This window comes from Phoenix dactylifera, unplaced genomic scaffold, assembly GCF_009389715.1.
Source record: "Phoenix dactylifera cultivar Barhee BC4 unplaced genomic scaffold, palm_55x_up_171113_PBpolish2nd_filt_p 000309F, whole genome shotgun sequence".
NCBI classification, from domain to species: domain Eukaryota; kingdom Viridiplantae; phylum Streptophyta; class Magnoliopsida; order Arecales; family Arecaceae; genus Phoenix; species Phoenix dactylifera.
Window position 1 is genome coordinate 462,997 of NW_024067781.1, and position 26,849 is coordinate 489,845.

Below are 26,849 nucleotides of genomic sequence, written 5' to 3' on the forward strand. Positions count from 1 at the left end.
TGAATCGTACTATTTCATGATGTATAATTGATGCATTAGTACTTTATTATTGAATATATCTTATTCTGGAAGATTATATGATGCATAGCAAACAACTGTAGAAGTACTATAACACGGCATATTATTCTCAATTTCTAATAGTATTATCTTTGGATTACACTGTAGCCACTAGCTAAGTGCTCCTTCAACCTATTTACCCCTCCTCTCTTGAATTTTGTGGTACCAGTTGCACTTCCAATGGTGTCGATCCGAGAGTATTTGCTCATAATCCTAACCAATATCATGCTCTGGCTCTTTCTTCTTTTTCTAAATGGCTCCATTCCTCCAGATTTATCAACTATGTTAGTTTATCAATTATTTAAAAATAGCAAAATTTTGTTATGATGAAGATACATTTATTATGTCAAAAAATACATATGATTTATCTAATACATAATACTAATTTTTCTTTTTCTATTTATTTATATATTTTTAATAATTTTTAAATTTAAAAATATGTTTAAGTATCATAAATTCAGAAAAAATATGTTTTCTACTTCCGAAATTACTTCTGAATTAAGTAATAAGTACTACTATTTTTTCAAATTAAAAAATAATTTATATTTTTAATTATTTTTCAAATTAAAAAATAATTTTTAAATCTTAATATTTGAAAAAAAATTATTTAACTCAAATCCATGTAGAACCTAACAATGGATGCTACATATATTTTTCTAGCCCCATGAGGTCAAAGGCTACTTATTTTTCAATTTTTTTCAAATTTAGGCTTAGACCACTATGCGCATAATCATATCAAAACTTAAATAAAGGAACACCAAATTTGGCTGGAGAGTATCTTTCATGCCCATAAATACGCTTAATTTTACATTTTTTTATAATTTTTATTTTTTATATTTTATATTTTTTAATCCAAAAAATATAATTTTAATTTTTTAAAATTATATATAATCCAAAAATTAAAAAATTTTATGTCATCATGTAGATCATCCATAGATCTACAACATATTAGAAAATCAAGCCCAAATCAAAAATTTTGGTATGATGTCCTCTTATTTTGCAATTTTTAAGCTATTTTTTCAAGCCTCCCCAAAAAAAAAAGAGAAAATGAGATATGAGAGAAAAAGCACGCCTTATTTCGGCTTAGAGCTTCCTTCTGAAGTGCTAAATTAGTGTGATTTTTGTCGAGAGGAACAAGAAAAGGTGGAAAGCTCTTTGCCGCTTAGAAATTGTAACTCAGGACCTCACCCAAAAATAGCTAGCTGCTTAGAAATTGTAACTCAGTTCTGGCTGGTACGATCTGGTTCGGTCCTTTTTCGGTTGGTTCAGGGCGAAATCGACTCTAATGGATGAATGGACCCGGTTTCCCACTGGGTCCGCTCGATATGGGCCAAACCGGGTGGTCCGATCCGATTCGGACATCCTTAACTGTAGCAGTATTGTAGCACGGCATATTATTCTAATAGTATTATCTCTAGATTATACTGCAACCATCAGTTAATCAAGATTGAACTGTAACATGAAGTCAATCTATTTAGAATAATTATAAATGTTTATGTTTCATAATATGATCATCATCTGCTTAGCTTCTTAAGCTTATAATTAAGTGATCAGTTAATAGTTAGGTGTTTAGGTTTTTATCTTGGGTTTGAGCTGCCTAGTATATCCTAGGTGCAGGGATTGATTTCGGTAGATTGTTGTGCTACCCTTCAGATATTTCCTATACTAGTAGCTGACTTGCCATATGATGTAAAGAAGGATGAAGATTTAAATAGCGTTCACCACCCCTTTTGTACATTACGAATGTACTTGAAATAAAAAAAAAATAAGTGAAGTCGGCAAGGCACATAAAACAGAAAAATAACATTCAGAACTAAGAAACACAGACATAGGCCAAACTTCAAAGACAAGGTGCATCCCAAAAAAACATTCCTTGTTAAGATCATGAGAGAAAACATCACAAAAAAGTTTATTAAAAAAAATAGTTCTGCACCTGCAGTACACTCTGAGTGGCACAATCTTCACCAAGCGGCTTCAAGCAAATATCAGTAAGGGATACAGTAGATCCAGAATAATTTGCCCGTAGACCATCAATCTTTCAAAGCAAAGTAGCAGAAAATCAGAAATGAGCATCCATATTACATAAAGTTGGAAAATTGCAATGATAATTGTTTGCATACCGTGTACCTTTTTTTGTATTTCAAAAAGCAACTTTATATTTTTATCGGTCACAATACTAGGTGGCTTATCATGTTTTGAAACTGGAACAGTGGCTAGGATGAGCTGTAACAGAAACAACCATTTATTAACACTGAATTAACCCCAGAAGAAACAGAACAAAATGTCTGATGAAAAAGAGACTGAAATGTTTATTATCAAATGTACTTCATGATGTAGTTTTATATTTATCACAATCAATGGAATCAATGTAAATTAAAATGGATGCAGTAGTTTCATAATACCACATCAAAAGCACATGATTTCATTAAAAGAAGTCAAAATACATACATCATCAAAGCAAGGTTTGCAGTATCGATGCTAAACCCATGTAGTACCCAACCAGTACACCCCATACCAAGTGTTGGTATGGTTCATATCCCAGTACCGACACTCTATACATGGAACATATCGAGTCTCGATACTCTATCAGTACAGTAAGGTGCACCCTGTACAGGATCGTACAGTCTAGAAGAGCAAACCATGCACAAAGTCAGCACATAAAGGAGTTTGAATACAAAATCACTATTAGGCAATATATAACCATCAAAAGAAAAACATCTATTATTCTACTAACAATATGAAAACAAAGTAGAGCAACTACCATATTCTCACTATATAACAGAACCCGTATGAATATATAATAGTGAAATTCTATTAGTTCAAATAAAGCATTTCAAGGGAACCTTTTTGAAAACAGGGAACCTCCCACCATCTTATCTGGATCAAGTGCACCCCTCAATCAAAAGAAAGTGACTCAACTTCATAAAATAATCTAAAGATATATTGGCCCATTTTATGCCTTCACTTCTTAGGTCTGCGGCATTCCCCAAACAATCAACACGAGTAACAATGCCCAGACCATTGTCCCTTAAACTAGCTATAAACCATAACAATCTGTGAGCTGGAACTCAACAAGGAATAATGTTTAAAAAGTAAAATATGAAATGTGCAATTTTCTACATCACTAATTAAAATCATTTGGCTTTCCCTCTGTCAAGAGTTCGTACTTAGCAGGGTTTTAGAAACTAGCAATACCATCCCAGCAAAATGATACTGCAACAGACCCTTGGATGATGTAACCACTTGGACCAATACATGCCTCCCATATCAGTTTGTACCGGTCAATACTGACAATTATACTGAACTGACAGTAATAGTTGCACACTAGTTGCTTTTAATTCTTATTGATTCTGACAGTCTAGGTCTGTCTACCAATACCGTATTGCAAGGTTCGCTGTGTCGGTATCGGACCCCATACCGGTGCCACACTAGCACGGTGTCGGTACGGTATAGTATGAGGTGTTTTCAGTGTACCAAGTGTCCGTACTGATACAATATGATACGCCCTTACCGCCCAGTTCGGGCCGGTACGGTGAACCATGTTATACTGGTAGCATACCATTCCCAAAAAAACCAATATAGGGTTCAGAACATGTATTTGTACAATTGGTACAAGATGAGAGCAACAACCATATGACTCTGCCTTTCTAGCTAGTGAAAAAGGTAGAGCAAGAATCCCCAGATCTCAAGATTTTGTTTGAGCCTCAGCCTATCCTTGCGTCCCTCTTCTAAACCCATGTTTTATCACAATGCCAAAGCTAATAACAAAGGAAAGGAGTCTATGTTCATCCATATTTATTCATGCCAATGCCAGTTTGTGCTGGCAAGTAGACCATAGTATGTAACCATGTATCACCTGGTATGCAAAACATAGGCATCTGCACCCTGACACTCAAAGAATGACCTTGGTTCCATGAAGAAAATAGCCCTACATTTTCCAAGATCGATTTTGAATTTCTTATCAGAAGTTGATCATATTCATCACATAGAAACATCTAAAAATAAAATAAGAATTAAGTATAATATTTTGTGTTTTATTCTCTGAAAGGTCGCAATTTTTTTCATATTCCTTCAACATATGCAAATTCTAATACAACCTACCTATAAAACAACATAGCAAAGAATAAGCAAGTACCTGTTCAATTCTATAAAAAGGGGCAAGGTGGCTATCAAAAAATTGCTTTTCCTCCACAGCCCTACTTCCAGGACCCACCCAGAGCTGCATAAGAACATAGAATATAGAAAAACTAAAATAGCTATAAGCCTATAATAAACAGCTGGAAAACAGATATTAAGAGCCTTTATAAGATGTACAAACATCCATGCAGAACAGATACAAGAGTATGTTAGAATCATCAAAACAACATGTCCTCCCAGGCTAAAAACCAATAGAATTAATCTGAGAACATAAAACTTGACAGTAAAAACTTGACTTTTACAAATTTTATTTTTTGAAAGAGAAATTACTCATGTAGATAACATCTCAAACATTCAAGATGTCACACCAGACTGTTAGGCCAGCATACCAATGATGAAACTAAAAAGGTTATGCATTAGTAATACCAAAATGCTAGCCTTCAGGATGCAAAATGACCCCAAGATTTGGTGAACATACTGTTATCACATATAATATAGTTATTATGGATAATCAGATTGGAACCAAAACACGTACTGGCCTATTATCTATAACAAACTAGAAAATGTTTGCATTTCCAGAACCATAAAAATTTTAGACAAAGAAGCAAGACATGATACCTTTTCCGGTCGTGTCTCAACCTTGAAATGGAGGAGACCTAAGCAAAGGAGAAGAGGAACGGCCATTGATAAACACAAAACCAGCGTTGGATTTCTGGAGACAAAGGATCCATAAATCCTGCAAAGGATAATTTATACATGATAAAAACAACATTCAGCAAGCAATACGAATTCAATCACAATGGATAAACAACCTGAAGAAATTTGATATATGTCCTTGAACAAAAGAGGGATGCAGCATTTTAACTACTGGAGGAGCCTCTTCAGATACCTGAAATTGAATCCCAAAATTTCATCCATCAACGCAATTGCTAATATTAAAATACAGCATGTTGGCAATGTTAATTTTAAACCAAAAGGTTATATAAGCCTAACAAAAACAAAGTCTGTGCTAGAAGTGAACAGTCAGAAGTCAACAAAACCACAGATATATGAAAGTATAAACGGTAGTATCCTGCTTCCCAAAAAAAAGGTTGTGTCCAATATATTACATAGTAAGTATGAAGCAGACAAACTAACACAAACACACAAGAACAATCATATGCAAACATATATATAATTGCAATAATATATAAATAACACTCTTGAAAAGAAAAATAGTTGACTTCAACGATATTGATTTAACTAAAGCCCCGTTTGGCAAAAGCTTTTGGAGGATCAGAAAGCACTTTCTGGCTCTCCAAAAATACTTTTGGATAGTCTAGTGGTGTTTAGTTAAAAATCAAAAAGCTTATTTGGCTTTGCTAGAAAGATGAAAGGTCTACTTGGAAAAAGCTCTATTTTGGAGCCTCTCCAAAAGTGCTTTACGGCAAATGTCAGAAAGTTGTTCGGGTTTTAATAAAACTTTCTAATGACCAAAATGCCCACCAACAAATTTCATGATTACATCTTATATTATATCATATGATACCATAATATATTATTATACTATAAATACAATAAAATATAATATTATAAAAAATTAATAATATATTATGTTATATTCTATTATATAATTACATTATAATAGTATAATATATTATATTATTATCATAGTATGTTGTACCGTACCGTATCGAATGGTACCAGACATACCATACCGTACCGGTACTGGTGGCATATCAACCAAGGATTGTCGAACCGGTACCAGTAGGCGTACCGGTCGACCACCAGACCGATTCGAGACAGTGCGAACCGGTAACACTAGTTTAGCCTAGTTTACGCATCCAAAAGCTCAAAAAAATTTGGAACCGGTACGAGCCGGTATGGTTTGTCCAGTTCGGATTGGTACCGTCTGGTCAAGGTTCGCGGTACCGATGGTACCGACGTACCGGTCGGCTCCGGTAACGGTACGGTACCGGTGCCGAACCGAGCCGAACCGATACCGTACCGATGGGGCACATTCGGCCTGGTTTCGACCCCATCGTCGTTTTTTTTTTTGGAGTTCTTTCACTTTTGGATATTTTTTTGACGTTTTTATGTTTAGGTTTAAGGTTAAAAGTAGATGATGCAACTTATTACTTCCAAATGATTCAAATAATGAGATGAAGAACATAAAATATTTTCAAATTAAGATACAATCAATTACATACATTTAAAGCACTCTCGAATATCTAAAATCGGGTTGAGTGGCACTTTGAAAAGTGCCCCAGTGCGGCACTTTTGAAAGTGCCAGCCTCTGGCCAGCGCTGTGGTGTGGCGCTGGCACTATTTTTCAGAAGCGAACCGGTGCGAACCGAGCGGTTCGCACCGGTACGAGGCTCAAACCAAACGGTTCCGACCCATATTGGGTCGGAACCGTTTTATACCCCTGTACCGGACCGGTGCGGCTCGGTACCGGTCCGGTACGGGCTGAACCGACCGGTACAGGTCGGTTCAGCAGACCTTGCGTCTGGTACTATTTTTTAACGCCGAACCAGTCTAGTCTTTCATCGGACCGATTCGATACAGGCTGAACCAGCCGGTAAGGGCCTGTACCGAGCAGTACGGGATGGTACAACAGACCTTACTTGTACGTGTATATAACATGGGTGCACAATTGAAGTGCATCCAATGAACTTAAACTTCTACCATATCTATAAAAAAATCCTGAAATCTCGAGAAATCTATAAGAAAAATAAAGTAACAAAGTTATTTCCTGCATTCCATTATAGTCATGTTTCTTGATTGTTTGATGATTTATGCTTCCAGGTTCTATGATAGCTGATATGGGCAAGCACCAATAGAGGGATGTTGCTTGGTTACATGAGAGAATGTCAGGCCAGCAACACAAGTGGCAATGCAACTATTAATGAAAGATAGGTGATAGTAGTGGGAACGATAGATTGAAAAAGCACCTTGCAAGGGTTATTTAGAAGTAACCAAGTGTGATAGAGTATTAAAGAAAGTCAAAGAATAGATGAAGCATCTATCCAATATATAAGAAGAGAGAAGATGAAGTAGCTGCAGATGATGTTGATAGATGGACAATACAATGCTCAATGGACCCATAACAGGGGAAGCAATATAAGGAACAATTGAGCAGCAGCATAGGATCTCCAATTAGATGATGAGGAGAGTCAACCTGATGTTATGGAGGCTCCGGGGTTGAGAAAAGCCAGAGAATTATCCAACTATCAATGGGGGAGCATAAGCAAAGACAGGGCTTAGTTTGGACTAACACAATTTACAACATGGTGGTAGCTTTGGCTTTTCAACAGCCAAGGGTTTGCATACAAATCATCGAATAAATATGTATGCTCACACGTAACCAAGGTTCGTTTTCTCAGTGGACCCCATACTAGTGCCACGCTAGCACTATGTTGGTACGGTACAATATGGAGTCTTTTTGGCATACCGAGTATTGGTACACAACCCATACCGAGTACCAGTACGGTCTGGTACGCCTTGTACCATCTAGTTCGAGCCGGTACGGCGAACCATGCACATAACTGTTCTAACATGTGCCAATTGATGTCATGGGAAGATATTTAAGGACAGGCTAGGAGCTCCAAAGATAAGGATGCAATTAACCCAAGAACCTCTTACATATCCCCAAGTATTAGTTTAATTCAAAACGAGTAAATTAAAACATGTAAGATGAACCTTATGTTGATATTATTCTTTTAGTTGCAGCAGAGTGGTCGATCCAATATGGTAAATCTACTCCTATACTGAAGAAGTTTATTGTTTGCATCATCTCATAGACTATTTCATCAAGTGACTGAAAGAAATTGGAGCACCTTTACAATTTTTCATTCATAGATTAAGAACAATATCATGCATGACAAACTTATGCAATATGTTTGTGTGCATACAATATGTAATTGAGGCTTTGGTAAATTGAGCAACAATATGTATATGCTTATGTGTACCAATCGATACCCTTCATTGGTATGATCTTCAGCTGGCAAGTACCATACCGCCCTTGGTATAGGTTCGATGTCAGCAAGGTAGGCCAAACCAAACCAACTACCCGGTTCGGCCCATAGTCGGGTTCCAAACTGACTAGAACCTGCCGGAACCAGGCCGAACCAGCCGGAACCGTTCAGAACCGACTAGTTCCATTCAAACTCGTTGCAAACCGAACTCGCATCGACCAACCCGATTCAAAACTGAGCCCCCTCTCCTTTTCTTTCCTTTGTTAAAGGAAAGTGTCTGTTTCGTTTAGACTTGAGTCTACATGGCTCTCCCTTCCCTCCAATTTGCAAAATCACACTGATTCAGCGCCATTGAAGAAAGATCCAAGCCCAAATAAGGTGTGCTTACACTTTTCTATCTCATTTTCTCTATTTTCTGGGGGGCTCCAAAAAATAGCTCGAAATTTTTGATTTGGTCATGATTTTATGATATGTTGTAGATCTATGGATGATCAAAACGATGACATAAAAATTTTTAATTTTCAAATTATATATAAAATTTAAGAATTAAAAATATATTTTTAAAATAAAATATATATATATATAATAAAATTCAAAAAAAACTGCAAACTCAAAAGCGTATTTAGGAGCATGAAAGCTACCCTCCAACAAAATTTAGTGTCTATTTATTCAAGTTTTGATGTGACCATGCACATAGTGGCTTACGCCTAAATTTGAAAAATATTGAAAAATAAGTTACCTTTGATGCATACCTACGAACCTAGAAAACTATATGTAGCATCCATTATTGGATTCTATATGAATCTGAGCTAAAATTAATTTTTTAAAATATTTATATTTAAAAATTATTTTAAATTTAAAAATAAAAAAAAATTAATACCAAAAATTATGAAAAATTAGTAGCACATATTATATAACTCAGAAGTATTTTTTGAAGTAGAAAACATACTTTTATGAATTTATGATATTTAATTATAACTCTCCGCTGTCAGCGTACTTCTCCGTTGTCGCCGCGGTTGTAGCAACGGTCCATAGATCCCCGAACTTGACTGCTTCGAGACCATCTCCGGATCTAGCCCCAGCTTCCCCATTCCAAAAACTATAGCCAGCTCCAGCTTTTTAATTGCGTCCAGCAACTCGCCTCGCTACATAATCTTCACCTGCCTTACCACTAGGTTGGAAAGGCTACATTAAATCATACTTGAAAATCAAGGTATCTAATTAGAAATTTTTAAACTATAAGGACCATGCAAAAACATTGTGAAACTTAAAGGAGCAGAAACATAATTGGTGCAACCTATAATCGATTACTACAGGTGTAGATTGATTTCATAATAATCAATTATGGTGCGATTGATTAAACACTTCAACAAATACTCATCATCCCAAAAGATCATAGAGGTATGTGAACGCAAAATATAACATGATAGATATCTTATTAATGAAGGCTAATCAATGAAATATAACTAGTGCAGCAAACTGAAAATAACCACAACAGAATAATAAAAAAAATACTACCAGTAAATTCGGATTCCAAGAAGGTGATAGATGGCAACGATGGTAATGATAATAGGTGGAGATAATGATTGATGGACGAAAAAACGAGGGATACGCAAAAGATAGTGATAGAACTAGTCGGATAATTACCTCTGCGAATTTGGTCCCTCCAATCCAATAAGAATCTTCAGGCCGCACCACGGTATCAAGATGAAGGATGACAAGGTCAAGATGGTGGCTCCAACAAGAAAGAGGTCAAAAAGCCGGATGAAAGTGGAAGAAAAAGGATCTCTCAAGGCTTCGCCTATGGTGGCACTCACCTTTCTAGAGTTTCTTCTTCTCTTTTTTTTTGGCTATTGTCCTCTCTTTTTATAAGTCGAGTTACTATTTTGGGAATAGTAACCGGGTCGGGTTACTGTTCCGTGAAAAGTCATGGGTCGATTTACTATTTCGTGAACAGTAACAAGTCGGTTTACTATGCACCTAAACAGTGTTTTTTTCTGTGCTGTTTTCTGCAGATTTTTGCGTATTTTTTTCTCTTTTCTAACTTCCCTCCTTCCATACATGCACAATTTTATTTTCAAGACTATCATCCATCCTCCTTTGTTCACAGAGATGAGTGATGACCGTGGGCATTGAAGAAAGGCTAAGGCTCAAGCAATTGAGTATGGTGGTTTGGAGTTGAATTAGGCTTCCTATCACACCTAGGTGGATCCTTTTTGCTTGGCAGTACTAGTACATGACCCGATTGAAAATCCAAGCCTAAACATGGCTTTGGATGGAAAACATAGAAACAACAAAAAACATAAACTATGGATAAGATGGAGTCCTGAGACTACATCAGTTCTCCCCAACTGGGAAGAACTCGACTCCTGACGAGTAGGCCTCCTGAATGCGCTGCAACAAATCAGGTCTCTGGCGCCTCAACTTATCCTCGCTGATCCATGAACTGTCTAACATAGGTCTCCCTTGCCAACACATAAGAAATCTGCGATACTGCCCACGCCTAGTGCCTGCTGCTCGCACGTCAAGAATATCCTTAATACCCTCATGAAAACTGGACTCTTAGCTGGTGTTGGGTAGATCTGGAACTGCAATCGCCTCTGGTGGATCTCCATGGAACTGGTATATATCGGCGCCGTTGAAAATTGGGGAAGTCTGGACGTTGTCTGGAAGCTCCAATAAATAGGCATTCTTCCTCAGCTTTCAACGTATGCAGAATGGACCATACTTTTTCGGGCTGAGTTTGTTGTAACTGCCCAATGAAAATCTCTCTCCTGAAATAGGCCATCACCAGATCGCCCTCTGCAAAGTTAACCTCCCTACGATGACGGTCAGCATCATCCTTACACCTGGCACTGCAGTCAAGCAAGCGTTGATGCACTTCCCGTTGGATGTGACGGGCCAGCTCAATATTGTCCTCTGCTTCAGCACTTATCCGACCATGATAGAGAATGGAAGTACGATCAAGTATATGTGGAATAGGAAAACCATATATGATTTTAAATGGAGACTTACCAATAGTATGATTTATAGAACTGTTGTATGCAAATTCAGCCTGTGCTAAAACCAAATCCCACTAAGTAGGACGCTCACTAACCAAACATCTAAGCAAGTTACCGAGTGTACGGTTCACTACCTTTGTCTGACCATCTGTTTGGGGGTGATAAGCACTGCTAAAGTTTAGTTTCGTTCCTAATTTGCTCCAAAGAGTTTTCCAAAAATAACTAGTGAATTTTGTGTCCCTATCAGATGTGAATGATCTTAGAATACCATGCAGTCTAACAATTTCTTTAAAAAATAAATGTGCTATGATGCACCAGATGTGTTCCTACATGGAATGAAATGTGCCATTTCTGAAAACCGGTCCACCACAACAAAAATCGAATCAACCTTCCTAGCAGTCATGGGTAATCCCGCAATGAAGTCCATGGTGATATCATTCCAAGGGCCACTAGGGATAGGCAACGGGGTGTACAAGCATGTATTCTCTTTCAGTTCAGCCTTGAAAGATTTTGAATTTATAATCAAGGCCCTTTGAGTAGATTATTTGCCTTTTTCTTTCACAGAATTTTGTTGTGTTATACCCATACAATTCCTTTTATGGCTGAAGTCTGATATTCATTTTATCGTTCACAAAAAAATATGTATTCTTTTCTCTGTCATGTTGGGTCTTTCTATCGTATTGCCAAGGCCTACCTAACAACACATGGCACACTTCCATACACATAACGTCACACCATACATGATCTTGGTATTGTTTCCCAATGAAAAACTCTACTAAACACCTGTGGGTGACTGGAACCTCAACTCCCTCTTTAAACCAAGATACCTTATATGGTTTATGAATTTTTTGTGCCGGTATCTTTAGTTTATCAACCATATATTGAGACACGAAGTTTTCAGTATTGCCACTATCAATCGAGATGGAACATCTATATCCCCCTGCACCTATAGTTAAGAAAATACCTCGCCTCAACCAATTGTGTTGGACAGGTTGCTTACATGCGACCATGACACGGTAAATCACCATGAGTGGACCCACCTCATCATCTATAATGTGGACATCGTCGTTCTCCGACTCATGCTGTTGTTCAGACTTATCATCATTTGCCTCTGGATTGGGTTCATCTGAATCATCCTAGTGTTCTTGCTTAATTAGGTATGACTGAGACTGATATTTTCTCAAAAAACATTCAGAGGATTTATGATCGAGTTGTTGGCACTTATAGCAAATGATAGTGGAATCAGGTGCCGGTGCCAGTACGCCTTTGCCCTTGTCCCATAATTCATTGTTAGAATTGGGTTTTGGGACAATTGTGGTCTTGATAGGGTTCTGAGAACTTATTGCCTTATTTCCAAACTGACTCTTTCCTTAGGTAATGGAGTTTCTATTTGAGTCCCACTTTCGACCGCTAGTTTGCCTTTATTGTTCTTCCACTCTCAGTGCACGGCGATGGGCATCATCAATACTCAAGACATCGAACATCTCCACTTGGTCCCAGATGTCTTGTCTCAAGCCATTGATATATCTACTAGCAACATGAATGGGGTCCTCACTAAGGCCGTTTTTTGCTTGAAACTCATAGAACTCCTCCGTGTACTCATCCACAGTCCTAGTCCCTGGTCGGACGTTTTGAAATTTCAAGTAGAGGTTTTGGCAATAACCCAATGGGACAAATCGCTTCCTTAACTTCTCCTTCATCTTACTCCAGGTACGGATCTTATCCTTACCTTGTTGAACTCTTCGTTCCTGGAGTTGCTTCCACCAAACTAGTGCGTGTCCCTTTAATTTGAGGGTCACAAATTTGACCTCTTTATCCTCAGGAATTTTCTTCCAATCAAAATATCGGTTGACCTAATCAAGAAAAGCATCTGGCTGAAAACGCTCCTCAAAATTTCCAACATCAATCTTAATGCCATCATTCCAACGTCTCGCACGAGGGGGTTCTCTATATGGTGGTCTCTCTGTTCCTACGTGGTGGTCGGTTATCTAATTCATTTTCTATCTTATCTGATTCACTACTCTCGACTACCCTCTGATGGACTCTTTGTCTACCTTGAAGTCTGACTCTACGTCTTGGTTCATCCTGATGATTTTTCTCTCCTAGGTCTCACTATCTCAAGTATGTTCAATTCTAGTCTAGTCATAAAGTTGGAGAGGTATTTTACCTATCGTTGGATCTACTCTACGGTTTGTTGTTGGGTTCTAAATGTATCTTTCCAATTATCAGACATGATTGTAGGCTAAGCTTCGACCTAAAACTGTTTCAGAGGTGTTTCTAATGTTATGGAGGTGAAACAATTTTTTTTCGAAAATTTTTTTTGGATTTTTTATTGTTTAATGCCGAAAAGGAATATTTTAATACAAAAATTAATATTTTAATGGAAAAAGTTTTTTTTATTTTTTAAATGCGGAAAATGAATGCAGAATTTTTTTTAAATGCAGAACAAATTTTTCTGTATTTTTAACTTCAAAAATAAAAACTTCTGTAGTTTTAAATGCAGAAAATATAATTTACTATTTTTTAATCCAAAAAATATATTTCTCTATTTTGAAGTGCAGAAATTTAATTCTCAGAATTTAAAGTGTAGAAAAAATGAATGTTATAATGCAAACACAATATTAAAGATTCCTAGATATGCAGGACCTATTTGCTCTGATACCACTTTGGTGCAACCTACAATCGATTACTATAGGTGTAGATTGATTTCATAATAATCAATTATGGTGCAATTGATTAGACACTTTAGCAAATACTAATCATCCCAAAAGAACATCATAGAGGTATGTGAACGCAAAACAGAACATGATAAATATCTTATTAATGAAGCCTAATCAATAAAATATAATTAGTGCAACAAACTGAAAATAACCAAAACAGAATAATAAAAAAAATACTGCCAGTAAACTCGGATTCCAAGGAGGCGATAGATGGCAACGATGGTAATGATAATGGGTGGAGATAATGATTGATGGACAAAGAAACGAAGGATGGGCAAAAGATGGTGATAGAACTAGTCGGATAATTACCTCTGCGAGTTTGGTTCCTCCAATTCAATGAGAATCTTCAGGCCGCGCTCCACCACGGTATCGAGATGAAGGATGGCGGGGTCAAGAAGGTGGCTCTAAGAAGAAATAGGTCAAGAAGCAAGATGAAAGTGGAAGAAAAAGGGTCTCTCAAGGCTTCGCCCATGATGGCACTCACCTTTCTAGAGTTTCTTCTTTCTTTTTTTGGTTGTTGTCCTCTCTTTTTATAAGCCAAGTTACTGTTCTGTGAAGAGTAACCGGGTCGGGTTATGGTTCCCGTGAACAGTAACGGGTCGAGTTACTATTCCGTGAACGGTAACAGGTCGGGTTACTGTTCACATGAACAGTATTTTTTTCTATACTGTTTTCCGCAGATTTCTGCATATATTTCTCTTTTCTAACTTTCCTCCTTTCATACATGCACAATTCTATTTTCAAGACTATCATCCATCCTCCTCCGTTCCTAGAGATGAGTAATGACCGTGGGCATTGAAGAAAGGCTAAGGCTAAAGCAATTAAGTATGGCGGTTTGGAGTTGGGTTAGGCTTCCTATTATACCTAGATGGACCCTTTTTGCTTGGCAGTACTAGTACATGACTCGACTGAAAATCCAAGCCTAAACATGGCTTTGGATAAAAAACACAGAAACAATAAAAAACTTAAACTACGTATAAGATGGAGTCCTGAGACTATAATACATAGATGATGATGCGGCGTATGGGTGATGCTGTGGCACTCAGCAACCGAACACTTTTTGGCTGAAAATTCCACAGCAAGTGCCACATCACACTCAAATGCTGCGTCATCAAAATAAAAAAAATCATCTGTTATGACTTCTGCCACATCATCACCAATTGGCCATGTAATCACCTACCTAAGCAATTTCTGCCACATAATTGGCCATGTAATAACTAGTTAATGCCAGCAGGGATTTCTGGTGAAGGAAAGTGGTTAGAATAGGGGGGAAGGACGCTATTAAAATAGTTAATGGAGACCAAATTTGAGCTTTTTGAAATTCAGAGAGTAATTAAAAATTCGAACTAAACTTAGAGGACCAAAAGGATAATTAACTCAAATAAAACAATAGAATGTCAAATAAACTAATATGAAACTAACAAATGGAAATTTATAATAGAAGGCATCCAAAACCATTATATTGGTTGTCATTTTAATTTGGTGCTATTCCGTAGTCCAAGGTATAATAAAAAATTAATGTACAATTACTTCAATTGTAAGTAAAACGAACTTAAGATATCAAAATGGGGAACTACCATTCCTTTCTTTTCTTGTCAGTCCTACATTTTGTGTGCATAAAATGAAATAGGAATGGTCCCTTATTTTCCAGTCTCCAATTCCCATTCCAACTCTTTCATTCAGGTAACCCTTTTGACATATGAATGTTAATTATAACAAGAGAACATGCCAATGTCTCCATCGTATGAATTATAACCAGAACCCGATAACCCAATCCAAACCATTTTGACGCTTGAGTCATAGTTGAACACTAATCAGCGGTCAATCCATGTTTCTAACTTAAAATAACCTAGCCCCCTTCAACACCTTGTTGTCTTGTAAAATTACGGATTACAGAGGCCACCCACCTTTCTCTATGATGCCTCTCGATTCCAATATTGCCTCCATTGCCTCTAATGCCTCGCCGCCGCCGCCCTCTCATCAACGTTGCTTCAATTTTCCTTACAACAGAGCTTGTTATGCCTCTTGTTGTGCCTCATCTTCATCAAGTTCTTCTCCTTTCCATGCACAATAAAATGATGGCTACAGCAAGATCTCTAGGTGTGGCCTCCTCATCAGGCTACCACGAGACACGAGTATAGAAGAGATGGAGATTAAACTTCTCCAGCATCAACCACCATGGTGATGGTTGAAGGAAGATATAAGATCTGGTGAGAAATGGAAATGGTGCCCATAAGATGAAAGAGATTGAAGAATTATTTTTCCTTTTATTTTACCTCTTCATTTGTTAACATATGCAAATCATTCCATGTGACTTAATCGGTTCACACATTGAAGCATCCTAGCATAGCAGTTCGCATAGGTTTTCCATATCTTTGGATTTTACATCCACCTAATAGTTCGACATGAATGGGTGGCGAGTCAATTCTAACATCAAGATCTTCAAAAAAACAATACAATGTTTCAGTTTCGCAAACAGGTCGGGACAACCTATGATCCAACCTAGTCCACACTTAGGCATGATTGAATCCAATATTTTGATCAGATTTGAAAAATGGCTTTTTCCATTATCAGGTTGGCTATGGGTTGCTCCTTTTTCCACCTAGCCAATGTACTAATCCTAACCATGTATAAAATAGGTCAAAAATGGGATGAACTAGCCTGACTGGGCATGGTCCAATCCTACTCAAGCTAAAGAACCATGACTTCAAAACACCTAACGTTTGTATCGTGTATCCTGTTGCCATGTCTTGGGACAAGAGATGGGTATCGGACCGTGCCGGACCCGGCCCGGCCCAGGCCCACCAGGCCACAGACTAAACAGGCCGTGCCTGGCACGGCCCTAGGCTCGTGGGGTAGCGGGCCATGCCGGGCCAGGCACGGGTCGTGCCAGGCACGAGACTGTCCTTCCTCTTGAGCTCGAGAAGCAGTTTCCATCCCCTTGGCAAGTCATCCCCCACCACCGATGCATCAACGATCTTCCTCCTCTTCCTCCAGCTCCCCACTGCCCTTCCAAGCCACTCAAAAACTGCAGCAGTTCCTCCTCCGCCTTTAACCCCGCCGTCCTTCGCCTCAGCTTCTCCCCGAAAGGATCCACCATTTCCCCCAACCCGACCAAATCCACCGCCACGCCCTTGGCATTCAGAACCTCCCGATCCCTATCATCCACCACTACCAACACCTTGCTACTACTATCACCCGCGTCGGGATTCCGATGGTTGGAGATGGGGGTGGCTACAGTTAGCGCTAGGTTGGTTTGAGACTGGGATGGGAGTTGGGGAGGGGGTGCGGAGGAATCCTCACAGGCGAAGAGCTGGCGGAGGAAAGAGACGATCCGCTGATTCTTGCGGCGTCCTGGGTCGTCGTCTTCGGCACTGGTGCTGTCGGTGGCGGATGTGGCGAAGCAGGATTGGGGGGAGGAGGAGAGGTGGCCGCGGGGGCGGCGCCGGGCGATGGAGGATGAGGAGAACGAAGAAGGGGGGGCGTCGAGCTTGTGGGGGGCAAGGCGGAGGCGAGAGTAGGTCTGCTTGCGGCTACCGGCACTCTCATTGAAGACGGAGTGGTCAATCTTGGGGACGACGATATCGTCGCAGCGGTGGGGGTCGAAGGCGTTGGGACAGGAGAGGGAAAGGGTGTTGAGCTCGGCCTGGGAGAGGAGGCTGAGGTCGACCACCAGGATAAGATCCGTCTCCATGGGAAGAGGAGAGAGCGAGCTTCGAAGGAAGGGATCTCAGAGAGAGAGAAAGAGAGGGAGGCAGGAAGGGAGAGCGGCTCATGGACGGGTCGGGCCGTGCTTGGCCCACGAATCGTGCCAGCCCAGGCCCTTATGGGCCGTACCGGGCTCGGCCCGCGGGCCAGAAATCCTTAACCCAGCCCGGTCCCTTTTTATGAGCCATGCCTAACACGGCCCGTTACTGTAGCAAGCGGGCCGTGCCGGGCCATGGGCGGCCCGGCCCAATGCCCACCTCTACTTGGGACTTTAAAATACCTAACCTTTCTATCACATATCCCGTTGCCATGTCTTGGTTTGGACTTTGGAGTTTAGATATTGAGGCTATATTATTTATAGGTTGATGGCTCAGTTATGCTTGAACTGCATCCTTGTTAACAACGCTAGTGGAAGCATTGCACACCAACATCCTTTCTTAGTTCTATCCACTGGTTATCCCATCACTATTAATTTTCCTTCTAAATAGAATGAATAGTGTGCTCTTCTTTTATCTTGCATCAAAGCTGAACCTGAATACCATATGTTGGGTTGGGGTCATGCATGACGTGGCCCAATATGAATGACCGGATGGGTCACAAAAAAATTTCCAAGAACCTGACCAAACCCAACCCTATTAGCCAAGGGGTTTAGTATAGGTCTAAAATTTTGACCTGAAAGGAACCAAGTCAAGTCTGGTTACTCTGGAGGCATTGACTCCAACATTTAATAACATAAATTTGTTGCAGAACCAAAAAAAAAGATAAAAACTAAAGAACGCAATGCAGAGAAAACATTAGAACAAACTAGATAAGGCTATCAATATTATCATTACGATTATAAAGAATTAAATTTTTAGTCAACAAGCAATTTTACAAATTCTTAAGAAAAATAAATGAAAGATTTTAAAGCACAAATGCAACAAGACGTAAAAGGGAAAACGCAATCACTTGAAATCTGAATATTTTACTGGGCAAGGAGACAAGCTGATAATACTTCCAAGTACAAAATAGCATACCGTCTACAATGCAAAAAAGAGAAAAAATGATAACAATAACAGCACTATGATCGTTGGATAACAAAGAGCAAGGTTCATCGTACTGATCGGTACCATACTGTATCGGTACCAAAATGGTACATAGTCTCGTACCAAACTGGTACAGACCAACACTATAATAGGATGGGATGGGCTCTGGAAGCGAGACAGCGAACCTTAATGAAGAGAGCAAAACATACTTAAAATTACAATATAAATTAATATGCACCTGAGTAACCTGAGTAGAAATTTCCTGCTTATTAACAGAAAGGAGCTCATTTTCACCCATAACATTCACCAAAGTTTTTGTTCTAGAAGGACCTGTTCTTTCTTGTTTTCTGTGTAACCAACACCATACTGAAAAAGCAGAAACTAAGAGAAAATACAAAATTGCTAATGAAAGATCCAAACATTTGACCTGCCAGCAACAAAAGATAAATGTGTTAAATCAGAAAGGACAACAGATGGGACAATCCTAAAATGAATCACAAATTACAGATTTTTTACAGAAAAAAAAAAATCAAAACATTTATTATATATGAAAAAAATGAGGTAGAAAGATGTAAACTTACAAATGGTTTTACAAACAAAATCCCAAGAATACCTATTGTTTCAGATGTCAACTTTGTAAAGTAAATTGTCCCAACCATTTGTTAGTGTTACTGAATAAAATGTAGACAGCATAACAATTCAAGTAGACAGCATAACAATTCTACTGTTTCAGGCTCAAAATGGGAGGTGGATTTACCCTTGACTAGTTTCCTTGTTGGACTGCACCAATATATCATCCATGTAGCATCATTGCTGACAAAAGACCTAGTTATATCCTTGTTAGTTAGAGATCCATTAAATTGTTGAAATCAACTGTAAGATTCAGTGGTAACTGAATCACGTCCAAAATTTGAGGAAAGATAGTCAGATGCTTGCACAATGTTGCAATCAATCACACTTAGGGGCAAATTCACTCTCATCTATATACACAATTACAATGGTAACAAGCCCCTATGCATTCTTTCTGACGACAATAGAAATAGAAATAACTTATGGCATACATAATTGCGTATAAAATTATCTCTGACTCTACTGCTCAAATTAACATCAGATCAATGAGCAAGGATTTGCTAACAAAATCTTTAGAATGCATGGCAGCATGGGTCTTTTGAAAAACATAGGAGATGAGTAAAAGGTACAAGGATAAAATTAGTGGCAAAATGCAGCAATCAACCTAAATATGTTTTGTCCACTTATGTAAAACTAGATTATCCACAGTATGGATTGCAATAATGGAGCTAACGACATAAGAGAGAAGAATTGCTAAGGCAACACTCATTTGCAAGAGATGACAAACAAATCACCATCTCCACACAGCAGCATAAGTTAGTGAACAATACACTGCCAAAGCACTACAGTGGAGATTCCATGTCTAGCTTCTTGCTCTTCCAATAGATAAGAATCTCTAGAGAAATGATATTGGAATGTCAATCAACAAGATTACCTGCAGATCAGCATCAGAGTAAGCATGAAGCACCAGAGCCGATCTGGTAACAAAGCAGACAGATTAACTAAGTTGTCAGTCATCAAGTAACTTTCAGATCGAAACAAATATTGACCTTAACACATTAGGATAAATTGAATCTTATTGTAAATTGTATGATCCTCAAATCCAAGGTTTGCCGAACCAGGCTGAACTGGGCAAACAAATATTGACCTTAACACATCAAGATAAATTGAATCTTATAGTAAACTATATGATCCTCAAATCCAAAGTTGGTTGAACCGGGCCGAACAGGTAGGGGACCGAGTCGATTCACCTATTTTTTTCGAACCTGGCTCCAAACTAGCCGGAACCGGTCCCAAACAGATAGGAACACGCCGAAACTGGTCCCGAATTGATAGGAACCAGCCGGAACAGGCTGGAACCGATCATGAACTACACAAACTCAATCCGAGCCAGCCGACTCCGTGCAGAACCGGTGCGAACCAGAACTGTCTAGTTCGCACTGAGTCGGACTAGTTCCGAACCTGCCCTCCTCCCCTCTCTTTCTTTTGTTTTAAATAAGCCCTATTCGCGAAGTTTCTCAGGCCTTCCCAACCTATTCAAATACCCCCTTCCCCACGGTGAAAAGCACGCTTGATTCAACACCATTGAAAGAAGATCCAACCCTAAATAAGATATGCATCCTCTCCCCTATCGCATTTTTTTTATTTTTTTTGGACGTCAAAAAATACCTTAAAATTTGCAAAATACGGAGAGATCATGCCAAAATTTTTGATTTTGGCCTAATTTTATGATATGTTGTAGATCTATGGATGATATATAAAATCACATAAAAATTTTTAATTTTTAAATTACATATAATTTTAAAAATTAAAAATATATTTTTTATTTTAAAATAAAATAATAAATAATAAAATAAAATTCAAAAAAAATAAAATCAGAAGTATATTTAGGGGCATGCAGACTATTCTCTAGCTAAATTTGTTGTGCATTTATTTAAGTTTTGATGTGCTCATTTGGATAGTAGTCTAAGCCTAAATTTTAAGAAAAATTGAAAAATAAGTAGCCTTTAATGCATACCCATGGGCCTAAAACAATATATGTACCATCCATAATAGGGTTCTATATGGATCTGAGATCAAATTAATTTTTAAAAAATTCAAATTCAAAAGTTATTTTTAAATTAAAAAATAATTAAAAATATATAATTAATACCAAAAATTATTAAAAAATTAAATAGTACATAATACATATTTCAAAAGTATTTTTTGAAGTAAAAAAAATATTTTTCTGAATTTATAGTATTTAAACATATTTTTTAATTTAAAAATTATTATAAATAAATAAATAAATATAAATAATTAGTACTATGTATTAGATAAATTAAATGTATTTTCTAAAGTAAAAAATATTATCTTAATCGTAACAAAAATTTGTTATTTTTAAATAATTGATAAACTGACATACCCAATAAACCTACAGGAATGGAACCATAAAGAAAAAAACTACAATGCTGCTTGGCTAGAAGGGTGGGCTGATGTTCCTCCTGACTATGCTAATGATCCAGATATATACGAGAGGCATCTCCACTCGACGAAATTTTAGATATCAGTATGTATGTTATAATTTAAATATATGTAATTGATTATATTATTTTATATTTTTCACCTTAGTAATTGATGTTAGGATATGTCATGCTTTTTGTAGCATGCAACATCTCATTAATTATTTTATATTTTGTATGACTTTAAAACAACAAGATGGATCATTTAGGTTATACCGGATCATAGAAACATCAAAAAACATCAAATTACACTTAAAATCACTGAAAAAGTTGAAAAATTGATTACCAATTAATCAAACTTTAAAAACTTAAAAAAAATGGGTGTGCCTGAAAAATTGATTACCAATTAATCAAATATAAAAACTTAAAAAAAATATTGGGTACCACGTATTAGTATGGTACCGAACTAGTACCATGATGACCGGCCCGCCAACCGGTAGGTCCGGTACGGATCTCGATACTAGTTCAGCGGACCTTGCCCAAATCATATCATGAGTCAGGTTTCCAGCATCAAAAATGTATAACACTATTAGTATTTTCATGTCCTAAAATCATATGGTTGTCTTGGCTCCTAAATCCAATTATTCACAATTTGAGTGAACATTCATATAATGTAATAAATAATAGCAAAAGAATCTTTAGTATAAACTTTCAAGCAATTTGAAAAGACAAGTTCGGTACATCAAAGAATGATAAAAAATAAGATCTAGAATTGTATAGACTGAAATTTAAACCAATAGTTCAATTATAACTTTAATAAGAACAAGGTTTGCCAAACCAGGCCATATCGGGTCGAGCCGCTCCGGTGGGGGACCGGGTCAGTTCACCTATTTTTTTGGAATCGGTCGCGAACCAGCTGGAACCGGTCGCGAACCGCACGGACTCGATCCAAGCTAGCCCGTTCTATGCGGAATTGGTGCAAACCGTTTGGTTTGCACCAAGTCAGACCGGTTCTGAACCGACCCCCCTCCCCTCTCTCTTCCTTTTGGTTTAAAGGTGGGAAGGCCCGAGAAGCTACCTATTCGAATAACCCCCTTCCCCACGGTGAAAGACACGTCGATTCAGCATGATTGAAGAAGGATCCAACCGTAAATAAGGTATGCTTCCTCTTCCCTATCTCATTTCCTCTTTTTTTTTAAATATCAAAATATACATTAAAATTTGCAAAATAAGAAGAGATCATACTAAAATTTTTGATTTTGGCTTAATTTTATGTATGTTGTAAATCTATGGATGATCTACATGATCACATAAAAATTTTTAACTGTAGGAATATATATAATTTTTAAAAATTAAATAATTTTTGGATTAAAAAATAAAAAAATAAAAGAAAATTCAAAAAAATAAATGTATCAAGTTTCGAGTTGTTTGTTGGATCTTGTTATCCGTAACCACAAGCAGCCTGTAACCCATCTGAATATGGATATGTGGTGCATTTGAGGCATCGTCTAGCTGTTACCCTACACAACCTAGAGCATCTTACGAGTCGGATTTTGCTACCAGCATATTCGGATGAGCTCCTCTACAGCCATATTATCAGCCAGAGGATATCTCTCAGAGCCAAAACTTCAGCAAAAGAACCGAAAGTGCTTATAACCCAGAGTGTGTTTCTTATCGGATGAACATACAAAACTACAATGCAGCTTAGTTAGAAGGGTGGGCTAAGGTGCCTCTTAACTATGTTAACGATCTGAATATCTACGAAAAGCATCATCACTCAACGAGATTTTAGATATCGGTATGCATATTGTATTTTAAATATATATATAATTGATTATATTATTTTATATTTTTAATCTCACTAGTTGATTTTATAATATTTCATATTGCTTCTTGTAGCATACAATATTTTACTAATCATTTTATATTTTGTATCACTTTAAAACAAGAAAATGCATCATTAGGTTATACCAAGATCATAGCAACATTATAAAATATCAAATTATACTTAAAATCATTTTAAAAGCTGAAAAAAATTGATTACCAATTAATCAAACTAGAAAACTTTTAATAAAATCAGTATGCCGGTTCCGACCCGCCTGTCGATCGGTAGTCCAAGGATTGCCGAACCAGGCCAAACCAGGCCGTACGGCCTGGTTCAAGCCGAACCGAGCCGACCCGGTCCCATACCGAGCCTGTTTGCCATAGGAAAACAGTTTCGGCCCCATAGAGGTCGGAACCTCAATAGTACCGGCTGAAATCGGTAATTTTTAGCCAGTTTCGTCCGGTTCGACTCGGACTCGATGCGAACTGGTCGGTGGCTACTATCCTACGTAGCTCAGAGCATCTCACGGATCGGATTTTGCTACCGGCATGGTCGGATGGTCCTCTCTACAGTCGTATTATCAACCAAGAACACCTCTCATAGCTAGAGCTTCGGCGAGAGATCCGAGAGTGCTTATAACCCGACGCGCATTCCTTATGGGATGAACATATAAAACTCCAATGTCGCTTGGATAGAGAGGTGGGTTGATGTGCTTCCTGATTATGCTGATGATCCGGATATCTAAGAGAGGTATCGCCACTCGACCCGATTTTAAATATCATTATGTATATCTGTTGGACTTTAAAAGTATGTAATTTGGTTGTATCTTGGTTTGAAAATATTTTATGTTGTTCATTTTATGATTTATATCATTTTAAAGCAATAAGATGCATCATCTAGCTTAAACCGGGATCCTAGAAACATCAGAAAGCATCAAAAAAATATCAAATTAGACTTAAATTCATAAAAGTTCGAAAAGAGAGAACTCCAAAAACAAAAATTAGGGCGTGCTGGTGCGTGAATCGGCACCAACTAGTTCGGTACCGGTTCGGTCCGAACTGATATCGAAACGTACCGGTCAGGCATGAACCAGCACCAACCAGTTCAATACTGATTCGGTTCGGTCTGAACTGGTACTAAACCGTACTGGGCGCTGACCGGTACGGCACTCGGTACCGGTTCGGCAATCCTTGATATGGATCCCGATTCGGTCAAGAAACAAAGTTAGCTTTGAAGTAGCACTAGATTTGGATCTTAGTTAACAAATGAATTGGGGATATAACTGGTATATTGGAATGAATGTTTAAGTTATGACTTGAAGCATAAGTGATAAATCAACCTGCAATTGTCAAGTTTAGAATGAATAGAAATGAGACTAGGATTTGACTCGGTCTACAATAAGATAAGAATTGAAATAAATCAACCTACAGTTATTGAGATTGTTGAAATAGATCATCAAGACATGTATTTGTGGACATCCAAAGTAAGTGATTTGGAAGATTAACTTTTTCTTTAAGTTTCACGAGGAAGTGGATCTAAGTCTTTAGTAAGGAATTTGTTGCACTAAGAGCTACAAAAGAAGATTGGGCCAAAAAATATTACCTCATGTTCACGAAACAAGGTATGCTCCTAGACAAGAAGGTCAACATTATGATAAGATCTAGTCATGGTTGAGGTTGTGATTTGACATCTTACATAGGCACTCACATCCAGCTTCAAAATGAATTGGATATATGTCAGAAACTTGGATACTAATGAAGTTCCTTCATTGCAGCTTTCAGCGATTGGTCAACAGTTGGACTCTTCCAACAATGAGTTTTCGCTCTCCAATTTGACACTAGAAATTGGTCGAGGATGTAAGTGTTGAATCAACTTTGAAAAAATGTTATTTTTCTTATACCCTTAGGTCAACTGGGAAGTTTGGACAACAAACAAATATGCTGAAAGACATCGATGTTTAAACAAACAATAGGTAAAGGTATAAATAAAAATAATCTTGTTAATATTGTATCTTTGATGGACCGTTCTATAAGAGATCTAGGCACACCACTATTAGGCGTAAATATAGGAATTAGAAAAATTCTATTTTATTTAGGCTAATTTTATTTTATTTGAAAAGAAGAGAATTTTATTTTTATTGAGAACTCTATTTTTATTAAGACTAGAGTTTTCTAAGGACTTTAATATTTTATTTCTACATGGACTCTTATTAGGATTTTGGGTCTATAAATACCCACTAATATGTAATTAAGAGCCCAAGTTCTTTATGTTTGAGATTTGAGAATATTGAGTTGCCCCTTCCTCTTATTCTTCTTCTCCTTCTTCCTCTCTTTTCTTCCCTCCCGTTCTTTTCCCTCTTCTTCCCTCTCCTCCTTCCATCCTACGTCAATCTTAAGTATTCACGTATCTTCTTTTTTTCTTTCCTCTTACTGAGTCAGACACTTGAATATACATCTAAATATGATTCTCATGTCTGCACCATGTAATATTGACACTTAGGACAAAGGCTCCATGCGTGGCTGTTCTTAGGGATTCTAGTCCATTCCCATGTATTGCATGAGGATTGTAATATATCTAGAGCAAGATTCAGAAATCAAGATTAATTGAAGGATCAAGATCACAATTGAGGCAAAGATAAAGAGGTTGAAAGGTATTGAGATCAATACAAAACTTGGATAAGAAGTGCAACCAAGGTCAGGCCTCCTTTTTTTTTTGGGAGGGGGGGTGCGCAAGGGGAGGGACGGGGAATACAAATAGAACCAATTTCCTTCCTTACTAATAAGATCTCGCTATATTTCAAAAGGTCTTCCATTTTTACAAGAAAGATGATAATAAGATTAATTAATCCATGCAATATTTCAATTCACGATATGCATGTATACACTACTTTGCAAGGTTCGCCGTACCGTGCCGAACCGGACGATACGGGACGTACCATACAGTACCGATTCGGTGTCAATATATAGTACGGAGGCATACCGACACTCCATACGTTGAACCATCCCCATACCCTAACATACAGACAACAATAATGTGGCATGGTAGGAGGCCCGGTACCGAGACGGTGTATCTTGCTACTTTGCCTATCATCCTATGCACAAAATGATAGTTTTACATTATCCCAATGATTTAATGGAACAGATGTCATCAGATACAAAACTTGGATAAGAAGTGCAACCAAGGTGAGCCCCCACCACCCCACCCCCCCTAAGGTGGGGGGTGGGGTATACAAATGGGACCAATTTCCTTCCCTACTAATAAGATCCCGCTATATTTCAAAAAGTCTTCCATTTTTACAAGAAGAAAGATGATATAAGATTAATTAATCCATGCATTATTTCAGTTCATGATATGCATTATTTTAGTTCACGATATGCATGTATATACTACTTTGCAAGATTCGCCATA

At 37.8% G+C, this 26,849-nt stretch overlaps 1 protein-coding gene across 1 annotated transcript in view; it reads right to left on the reverse strand.

Annotated features, from left to right (window-relative positions):
• The window catches only part of LOC103716598 (NPC intracellular cholesterol transporter 1-like), a 244,943-nt gene that overhangs the window by 98,339 nt on the left and 119,755 nt on the right, over window positions 1–26,849 (reverse strand). The window contains exons 13-18 of the mRNA XM_039118113.1: window positions 18,844–19,032; window positions 5,007–5,083; window positions 4,813–4,930; window positions 4,193–4,276; window positions 2,185–2,280; window positions 1,991–2,092 (exon numbers count right to left, since the gene is read on the reverse strand). Coding sequence (XP_038974041.1) covers window positions 1,991–2,092; window positions 2,185–2,280; window positions 4,193–4,276; window positions 4,813–4,930; window positions 5,007–5,083; window positions 18,844–19,032 — 666 coding nt within the window. The remainder of the gene's footprint in view (window positions 1–1,990; window positions 2,093–2,184; window positions 2,281–4,192; window positions 4,277–4,812; window positions 4,931–5,006; window positions 5,084–18,843; window positions 19,033–26,849) is intronic.